The 10,794-nt window shown below is 39.2% G+C and overlaps 1 protein-coding gene across 4 annotated transcripts; it reads right to left on the bottom strand.

Annotated features, from left to right (window-relative positions):
* Window positions 1–2,229: 2,229 nt before the first annotated feature.
* Window positions 2,230–7,585, bottom strand: LOC118742231 (PRKR-interacting protein 1 homolog). Of its 4 annotated transcripts, XM_036474142.1 has the most exons (3): window positions 7,393–7,577; window positions 2,737–2,816; window positions 2,230–2,673 (listed from the first exon to the last, which is right to left on the bottom strand). In XM_036474142.1, the coding sequence occupies exons 1-3, from the start codon at window positions 7,517–7,519 to the stop codon at window positions 2,320–2,322; spliced, it is 561 nt and encodes a 186-aa protein (XP_036330035.1). In that variant the 5' UTR covers window positions 7,520–7,577; the 3' UTR covers window positions 2,230–2,319. The 4 variants fall into 4 exon arrangements, with proteins under 4 accessions (XP_036330035.1, XP_036330036.1, XP_036330037.1 ...); XM_036474143.1 differs by lacking the exon at window positions 2,737–2,816 and having other exon boundaries at window positions 7,418–7,585; XM_036474144.1 differs by lacking the exons at window positions 2,737–2,816; window positions 7,393–7,577 and adding an exon at window positions 6,383–6,669.
* Window positions 7,586–10,794: the final 3,209 nt, after the last annotated feature.

The following is a 10,794-nucleotide window of genomic DNA, read 5'->3' as shown; positions in this document are numbered from 1 at the left end:
AAAAAAAACATTGATGATGGATTATGTATAAGCGCATCTTTAACGAAGTTTTTAGCAACGTATCGCCAATGCCGGGCCCAACTGGAAAATCGCCTTCAGAACTTCTCCACGGAAGTGTTGTGTGAACTTTACTAACCCAGATATTTTCTTCGAAAAAAGAGGTATCAAAAACTAAGACTTTTCAACGCGTTCACCAAAATTCCGGACAGGATGGACAGTTTTCTTTCGTAACTTCGCTAGAGGTCCCAAATGGTTAAAGGGAGAAATCGCCAAAAGTTGAGAAACATGCTATATTTAGTAAGGACATCGACAGCTGAATACAAACGTCATCAGAATCAACTTAAATTCTGCAGTCAAGGAAATGAAACTCAAATCCAGCCATGCCGGCAAATAATTAATGCCCAATTTCAACAGCAAGAGAGCGAATCCGATAGTGCAACTAATAATGAATCGCAAGACCTTCCGTTAGAACAGCAAGAGAGGAATAATGTACCATTAGAAGATATAGAGCAAAACACGTAGAAGCGAACGGAATCGGAAACCTGTAACGCGATTCCAAGCTGAGGATTTTTGAATTCAAAAGGGTGGATAATGATATGTATCAAATTACACATTACTCTTTTTATTTATTACTTATTGCTGTTTCGCACCTCTTTATATTGCATTGAACTACCGTATTGAATTGAGCATTTATGTATGTATGTACATACTCACATTATCTTATATATATATATATGCATTTCATATACTCATATTTACCTACTTTATTTATTAGTCTTTTGTTTTACATATATCAACATACATTTAGTTCAACCTTTTTAACTTTGTTTGACATTGAACCCAACAATAAGTCAGTAATTTGTTAAGCTCGATTAGAGATCAACGTGTTTAAATAACTCCAGAAGTTAACACTTTCGAGTTTTTTGAAATTACCGCTACGTTGGTGGAGCCCGTGGGCTTGGTCCGATTTCAAAAATGTTCTATATTTTTAGTAAAATTTCGTCGTAAGCGACATTTGTGCTCAATTTAGCAGCCACTTTGTATTAAATACTACAAAATGGAATAGAAAACTACTACTAAATTTACGACACTTTTTACTCAATATCTCGTAAATTAAAGGAGATATCCAAAAATGGAGAACGCCATTTTTAAGATATTGATTAGTTTAAAATGACTGCATGACTAACTAAACTTTTAATAAATTAACGAAAAATTTTAGTCAATATCTCGGAAACTAAAGGAGATATATAAAAACTGAGAACACCAATCGAAAGACCTTATTTCAAAATATATAACTGCATCAAGAACTAAAAGTCGTCAAAATTGCGCTTACGACGATCTTTTACCCAGGCGACGATATGTATATGATATATACAAACAGAAATTCAAGGCCGTATTTAAGTAAAGTGGCTGAACTTCGACAATTTTTATGCGATTGCAATAAATGAGGTATCAGTTTATTTGGAAGTAGATTTAATTTAAAATGGTACTACATGTTTTGAAATTGTGGAAATAAGTGATGGTTAAAATTAAAAAAATTAAGCTTTTTTTAAATTTTCCCGATGAAAGATCCCGACAATCCAAGTCTGACATTAGTTTATTATACATGGCTTTAAAGGCCAATAAATCCTCTTCTCATAACCTGTTAGATTTTTAAAATTGAATGGAAACTAGTTATTCAAAAACTGATAAATCTTCAAAGCCGTACTTTCTGGCGTAAAATGACAAGTCGCGACCTCTAAATGATTTTTGAAAGATCTATAAAAATAGGCAATAATATTTCTCACAAGCAGCAAGGAAGCAAATTAGGGGGTAGGGTCTTAAAATTTCAAAGAAAAAATTTCAATGGGCACTCTAATGCACATAGCAATTTTATGTTTTTGGGTTTAATAGGGTAAGTGATAATCAAGGAACGGATTTTATGGAAATTGCATTTTTTTTGCTAAAGGGATAGAGTACATATTTTTCCTGTAAACCAGTGTTATTTTTCAGTTTTTGTCTCTTTTTAGTTCGTTCTTTTGCCTTTTTTGCTATTTCTAGTGCCATTTCCTGCCTATTTCGCTATTTAATTTTGCCCTTTCCAGCCTATTTCGTTATTTTATTTTGCCTTTTTTATAGGTTTTTAGGTCCTAAACATCCATTCCTGGTGATAACAATAGGTAACTCCGAAGCGACGCAGCGTAAATACTGTAGATGCCATTTTTATCGTGTCGTAAAAACAGTTCGGAGTATGAGAAGTGATGGAAAATTCTCTGCAATCACACATTTTTATTGAAATACTTACATACATATATATAACACGAAATAATATAACACTATTTAGTTGTTTAGCAAGTGATGGTCATCTTTTTCAAATTTTCCCGTTTCATTGCGTTTTATTCTGTTCCGTTGTTTTTTTTTTAGGCGTTTCGCCCTTTTTTTAGCAGTCTTTGCTTCTGCGACCTGCCGATTGTGTTCGATTTTTTTTTGGAATTCGTTATCGTGGTGCTCTTTAATACTCATTGTCTGCATATTTTTTTGTCGGGAGTATTCTTTCCTTCGTAAATGGCGGTAAACGTGAAACTCCCCTGAACCTGCACCAGCACTGGATCCCATAACATTACGGACAAAATTTGGTACTGTCTGATTATAATCCTTTTCCTTTTGAAGCGTTGGCACGATTACTGGCTTGTTCTGTAAATTAAAAAAAATATTACTTATTTTATTACTAAAGTAATTTAGCAGGACACAACGTACTTTTCCAAATAAGAGCGCATTTAACTTAGAGAGGGTTCTGAATAAAGGCGAGAATTTCACATAGTTGAATTTCGGAAATACTAAATAAAATAATGAAACATGCCGCAAGTTATGAGGCGGAACCTTGAAAGATAATTTCTTCAAAAGAATATATCAATCGACAGTGCCTTCCACTATTTTAGCCACAAAAGACAGCGAGTATGCCGTTCTAGGCATACCACCCCCGGACATAGACGAGACAGAGCTTCATCTGCCTCGGGAGACATGCACTACACTCGCACAACTTCGCTCCGGCTACTGCAGCAGGCTGAACTCCTACTTGAGTAGGTTGAATGAGGATGTGCCGAATGAGTGTCCGGCATGCGGAGAGACCCCACATGACTCGAAACATCTCTTCGCATGCCTGGAAAACCCGACAACCCTAACGGCCTTGTCCCTGTGGACAAATCCCACAGAAGCTGCACGCTTCCTAGGGTTGCCGTTAGTGGAACTTGACGACAACGACTGAGATACCAACCGATCTGGGCGGGGTTGTTGTAGCCGCTACAACAACAACAACAACGTAGTCACTCGAGGTTTTTTAGTTGGAATGGGCGGAAAGTCAGCCGAATTAAAGTTGAATGTATGAAAGACATTGAGAGATTTTTTAATGGCTTCTCGTTTTTTTTTCGGTTCATGGGCTTTAGCTTTCTCCAGTTTTAGCTTTCTCAGAGATTGTCTTTTATCGCAAGATCGAACGGTAGCGTCATGAAACTTGTGACAGTTAACGCACATAGGCATTGCGGAGCATACGTCTTCGAGCTCTTTACCACACTTGGAACATACCTTTCGTGGGCGATCGCATACTTTCTCAGTACTATTAAATCGCCAGCATTTGCGGCATTGAATCAATGGTTCGACATATGACTTGACAGGGAAAATTACTCTATCAAGAACCACATGTGAAGGAAGGACATTTCCAGTGAATGAGACTGTTATTAGGTCTAGATCAACTCTAAGAGACCTGTCGGTGGGATCTTTTTTTGTGATGGGACCATATACGAGAAATTGTTTAATTTCTAGGGTTTCAAATATATATTTTTCAGTGAAATCATTGCCAGCCGGAATAGCAATGACGCCTTTTACCTCGCACCTTTCTGCGGGAATGGAAGTCAAGTAATTTTCGCGTAGCGAAATTTTTTTGGAAATGGCGTTTGCCGTGAAACGCCAGTTAGTAACAATTTTAATCTTTTTGTTATTGACGAAAAAGATGGCATGTCCTCAAAGGAGCCATGTAGGAACTTACCGAGCTTCACAAGAGGCAACTGTGAGTTGCCCTTGAAAGCCTGAATGAAGACCACGTATTCAATTGCGTCAGGTGTATATTGTTACTTCGCGGACTAACCCCTTTTTCGGATGCCCCTTCGTCGGGATTGCGATTATCCAACATTGGGTAAACCACATTGATCGCAAAAAATCGCACAAATCTCACTTCTTTTTTAGAAATCGCAAAAATAAAGACACGTGAGTATCGCACCAATGCCAAATCAAAAGTCCTTGCGGAATACCTAAAGAATACGGACCCTTGAACTAGAGAAAAAAGAAAACGTGGACGTGGTGTACCCCTTTCTACTGAGTTTAATGGTAAACTTTTTTTTGGTGCAAATTGACAGGGGCGGCGCTAGGGGGGGCTAAACGTGGATTTCCAACATTTCTAAAAGCTTATATTTTGAAAACTATTGTACTGATTTTCAAAATATGGACACAGTTGGAAAGGTAATTGAAGGAACTTTACATTCAATATACATATATATAAATATACATATATATAATGCAAATATATTTTGAGAAAAAGTAAAAAAACGAAATTATGGCAACTTTTTTATAAAAATGTATGTTTTTCGTAAAAAATACGTTAAGTTTAAGTACAACTGCCAGCAGTGCAATAAAACAACTGTATTAATGTTATATGCTATTAATTTAGGTAGTAGTGCACTTTAGCGGAACCAGGTCAAAATGAACGGAAAAAGTTCGAGAGTGGTGGCGTCTTAACGCCAATAATAACAATCCAATCCACAAATTAACATTTTTAATTCATTAAAGAGTTATTTGCAAAAAACACTTGGACTTTCCGCACTAGGTTTTGATGAATTTGCCACAAGTGCGATTTTACAATTACAACCTTTCAATATTTATCGAAGTATTGATTTTTACGGAAAAAGCGCCCAGGCGAAAATTGTTAATAAAAAATCGCGCGATTTTTTATTAAAAATTTTTATTATTTATAAGTATTGATTTTTATGGAAAAAGCGCCGCAGGCGTGAATTTGTAATAAAAAATCGCGCAGAAAGAGTTCTGCGTCATAAATACTACGATGTCAGAAGGTGTATTATACACTTGACAAGGCAAAACAAAAAGGAGAATTCTGCGTAGTAAGGGTTATAATCCCTAAGCGCGGCCGAAGCCCGCCTACGTTAAAAGAGTTTTGTGTCAAAGCTACTACGATGTCAAAAGGTGTTTCACACGCTTGACAACGCAACACAAAAATGAGAAGTCTGCGTAAATAATATTCATAATTGCTATTGAACACCTAAGAAATTAGCACTTATCATATTCTCTAAAGAAAAGTAAACAAATTTATAAATGTGTTAAATGACATCGTTAAATAATGAAATTAATATAATGGCTGCGTTTCTTTATACATTCCGGATAATCCCATTTCACAGCCGGAATAAACAGAATGCGTTTGAAATATAAGTCAACATATCATCAGGAACGTTCTAAAGAATAAATAAACAAAAAAGCTTATTCCAAACGTTCAGAATGAATAAAGAAATGCAGCCAATATGAAATATATAAACGTTCAAAGAGCTTAATTTAGTTGGAATGTGTGTTGTCTGCACACTTGTATTTGTTTGAAATGGTTTGTTATCGTACATTTTGTTAGGTGAAATTTTCAAATTTAACAACAAAATTCTCGTAAACTATGAGTTTCCTCGCCAACCCAAACAAGGGGAAACTTTCCATTATGGCCGTTCGTTAAAGGTGCGGTGGGCGAAGGGGGAGTGGGCGTGGCACCTCCAACCGACCTTTTTGTAGAGAGCATGAACCGCCTTTGACACAAATGCAACCCCCGACCACCTAGGCCCCCTATAGTTGCCTACGGACTCCTTAGAAAAATGGCCAAAAATCGCAATTTTTACTTGCGTCCAGTATTTTTGCGTAGAATTCCTTTCTGCGTAGGCGGCCTTCGGCAGTGCTTAGGGATTATAACCGTCACTACGTAGAATTCTCCTTTCTGTGTGACCTAACTGGGGCTACCGCCCCAGTGATGTAACCTTGGGAAAGGATGAGGTAACTAGAATTCCCTTTCTGTGTGGTAAACCTGGAGCTGCCGCCCCAGTGATGTCTATTTTGGTTAATGGTTGTTTTATAAAAATGTCTGATATATAAAAATGGGTCCATAGGGGACCTAGGTTGTCGGGGGTTTCAATTTTGTCAATGGCGGTTCATTCCCTCTCCAAAAAGGTCGCCCACCGCCCCTTTAACAAACGGCCATAAAGGAAAGCCAACCCAAACAATTTGCTTCGCGCAGACACGAGTTGCTATTCGAACAAAATTTCCGAAAAATACGTAAAAATGATAGCTACGTCGGATTCAGGCATACCAACATTACGAATTCCGAAGATGGCCTACGAATTTCGAAATTACGATACAACGCGGATTTCAGCATACCAATTTTACGATTCGAAGCAAAATCGAAACTACGACGGATTACAGCAAAGGGCTGGTTGTTCAATGCCTGGTTATCAGTACTTGCCGGTTAAACATCATTATCGACGTTTCCGACATCATGCACATAACATGCGATCGATAAAGCAGTCTTTGTATTTAACCAGAGCTTCTACCTCCGATGTGTGCTAATCAGACTTTGTACAACCGGGCCTAAGGGCCGGATACTCAATGTCTGGTTAACACTAATCTCCGGTAAAACATCGTTATCGACGTTACCAACTCCACGTTATATGCATGGAGCCGAACACGTCGATAGTGATGTTTAAGCGGAGATTAGTGTTAACCAGACATTGAGTAACCGGCCCTAAGGGTGATAACTTTAACCTGAACCTCTACTATTCAATGGCGCCAAATATTTATGTGACCTGGTCTACGGAAAGGGGGCTTAGGTGTCAAAAAATCAATTTTCACTTTTTGGTTGATTCGGATGGAAGATGAGATGCTTTTTCACGTGGTGAAAAGCAGAAAATCCTAACTTGCTTAGAAGTACAGTAAACGTCACTTCTTCAGTGTTACTTTTTTAAATGTTCCACACTAGCAACTTACACGATGAACTATAATAATATTCCGACCAACAACACTTACTGGACCAACAACAACACTTACTGGACCAACAACAACACTTACTGGACGTCCGGCGCGGAGAACAATTAACGAGATAATGAGAAACTGACGAAACGAGTTGCTTACTTTTAACAGCTTTTTCACAGAAAACTAGTTTTCGCACGTAAGCTCCCGTTTCGTAGACCAGGTCACATATAATTGAAATCAGCGTAAAAAGCACTATCGATCTGCATTTTTAGTTTTTCTATAGCTGAACGGTCTGGATGGGTTCCAACACCCCAAAAACCGATGTAATGGAAAGCCATCTCTGTATTTTACCAAATCCAACTTCTCTACAACATACGGGATTCATCATTAGTTTTTCCAGCTTCATTCTTTGCAAGTCTGTCGCCGTCTTAACATTTTGCCGAATCTTGGACGAATTACTTAGTTTTTCAGGATTCATTATAAGAATTACTACTATTTCACTCTCCAGTCGTCATTTGCAACTAGGGATGAAAAGATACAAGTACATACTCGATACTTTTCGTTCGATACTAGAGTTGCAAAACTATCGATTGTACTATCGATAGTTTTATTTTTGGAAAAACATCGATTGTTTTCGGACGATAGTCGATAGTTTCGATAGTGCCGGTGCATTGAAATTTCGTGATCTTTACATATTGGCCGTCTCCATAGGATAAAATTTATTGCAGTCCAACTGTCATTTTGGTCGCTAGATATAAATTATATCAGTGGCAATATTTGTGTGGGTTTTTTATATCTTGATATAAGCATATGTGAGATAGCTTTTAAAACGTATTTTTGCCGGATTTAATCACTTAAAAAATTTAGAAAATAGGCTATTTTACATCCAATTACATAATAACAAATATTTTAACAGAAAACAGTTCAATATTTGCTTTTATATTAAAATATCAATAATGTTGTCGTCACGAAGTTTTCATGCAAATGAACATGTAGCTGTTAAACTACCAAATTGCCGGCAATATATGACAAGATATAAGCTCTGATATATATTGCTCCTGAAGAGCAATGAGCGGTCTCCATTGGCAAATTATATTCGGACATATGTATCAAGATATAAACTTTATCCTGTGGAGACGGGCAGCACAAGAGAATTACCTATTTATACTTTTATATGTGCAATATTTAAATTTACATTATACACATTTTGTTCGGAGCCGAAGTTTCCGTACATTGGTTGCGTTCATAAGACGTAGCTGTTTAGCTCATCTGCTACGAAACTGCTGGCAACTGTTGAACCCAACAATTACGTCTTAGAAACGGCTTGATGAATATGCTGCCAAATGAACAGCTGATAAATGAAAATGCAACAAATAGAGATAGTTGCGCCGATACTATTTAGAACTCAACGCTGAGCGGCCACCGTGTTGAAAAAATCGTTCAATGTTACAATGAATCAAACAGTGTAAAATTATATAGCAAGCATCTTAAAAACATATATTTAGAAACGTAGTATTATTATAAAATATTTTAGTTACTTTATCACGTCAGTAATATAAAATATAATAAATTTGTTTGCAACTGCCACCTAACAAAGCGGCGTTAAATTTAATATAAGTGGCGTAAGTCTTTTCGATCATCTGTTTAGGCTAAGCCCAACACGTTGAGTTCAGGTAGCGTAAAAATTTTCCGCTGGAAAAAATGGCGGAAAGTTGCCAACTGTTGGGCTGAGCGTAACTACTCAAATGTGCGTTTCTAAGACAAACAGCCAACGGTTACCCAACAGCTACGGCTTATGAACGCGCCCATTTACAACACGATAGTATACGATACTATCGAAAATATCAATAGTATTTTTCAAACAATCGAAACTATCGATAGTTTTGCAGCTCTATTCGATACCAAGTAATTTTGGCATTGATAATTTTGAACCAAATACTGAGTAGAACTATGTTCACATATCAATATTATCTCAATCAAAGCTCGTTTTTTAATCACCCCGTTTACACAGGCAAATCTCAGATTATTAGCCGTCAAATTTGTTGTGCTAGTTATTCTCACATCCCCCCGCTAGGGCACGCACCTTGTCGTTGGTGCGGGGGCTTAGCTGAATCATCAATCGGGACGCAACAGGAGGTGTCAGCACGCACGCATCAGCACCTCTCGGGTATGGTACGGGCGCGCTGCACTGCCTTGGTGCGACCCGCTGATGGACAGTGACCAAGAACTGCCACAGTTTTAGATTGTTCTGTGAAGGCATCACCTCCACCCCGGAGGCTGCCAGATTGCACAGAGCACTAGCTAGAGGTACAGGTGAAAACCATATGGCGATAAAACTACCAGACGGCAGCTACACCAAAAGTGAGGAAGAGAGGGCCCTGGCCCTCCTGACAACACACTTCCCAGGAGCATTGACTCCGGTAGCAGAGGATAGTGATGAATACCATAAGCCGGCCTCGGAGGACTGGAAGACGGCAAAATGCCTATTCACCTGGTCGACCGTACAATGGGCCATCGATTCGTTTGAGGCCTATAAGACCCCTGGGGTGGACGGCTTATGGCCGATTTTACTCCAGAAAGAACTGGACCTGCTTACCCCGATTTTAATAAAATCATGCGGGAAAGCCTGGCACTAGCGTATCTCCCAAAGTCGTGGAGGAGAGCCTGTGTCAAATTCATTCCTAAGATAGGCAAGAAAGACTACTCGCTGGCGAAATCTTTTCGCCCGATTAGTCTAACATCATTCCTTCTTAAGGCAATGGAGAAGATCATAGACAACCACATAAGGTCCACCACTCTGACGTCATTGCCGTTGCATCATGGGCAACACGCCTATCGTGCAGGTAGATCGACGGATACAGCGCTGTTCCAGCTGTCATCTACCATACGGAATGCACTTGAGGGGGGGGAGGTAACACTCTGTGCGTTTTTAGACATTGAAGGAGCCTTTGATAACACCTCACACGAGGCAGTAGATCGAGCTCTAGAGAGAAGGAACGTAGACATCCCGATCCGAAGATGGATCAGTACAATGCTGCGAACAAAACTGGCAGAGACCGTAGCTGACAATAAAATCATACAGTTGATGACGGTAAAAGGCTGCCCGCAGGGGGGCGTACTGTCTCCCCTGCTTTGGAGTATACTAGTAGACGAACTACTTGAGTTACTATCCAACAACGGCATTTTGTGCCAAGGATATGCGGACGACATAGTAATTATAGCGAGGGGCAAATTTGAAAGCACCTTCTGCGACATTGTACAAAGAGCACTTATCCTAACTAAAAGATGGTGTGGCACGGTGGGCCTTAACATAAACCCCGCCAAAACAGCCGTTATTACTTTTACTAGGAGAAGAAACCTTCCAGGCATGCACCCCATAACATTAGGAGGCATAGAGATAGAAATATGTAATGAAGTAAAGTATCTAGGAGTCATCTTCGACAGCAAAATGCTATGGAATAAGCACATTGAGTACGCTGTAACAAAAGCCACACGAGCTTTAATGGTGTGCAGGAGACTGGCCGGCAAATCATGGGGGTGCAGCCCCTACATCCTACGATGGATGTACACAATGATTGTCAGGCCAATAGTTACATATGGAGCAGTGGCATGGTCCGAGCGGGCTGCCCTCAACACGGTAAGGGCGTCGCTTTCCAAGCTGCAGCGACTGGCGTGCACCTGTATAACAGGTGCCATGCGCACATGTCCCACTGCAGCCCTGGAGGTAATCTTGGACCTGTCGCCACTGCACAT

The sequence above is a fragment of the Rhagoletis pomonella genome, unplaced genomic scaffold (genome assembly GCF_013731165.1).
Source record: "Rhagoletis pomonella isolate Grant_MI unplaced genomic scaffold, Rhpom_1.0 Rhpom_scaffold_00007, whole genome shotgun sequence".
Classification (NCBI taxonomy): Eukaryota; Metazoa; Arthropoda; class Insecta; order Diptera; family Tephritidae; genus Rhagoletis; species Rhagoletis pomonella.
The sequence above is the reverse complement of the archived record's forward strand: the minus strand, read 5'-3'. Positions and strand labels throughout refer to the sequence as shown.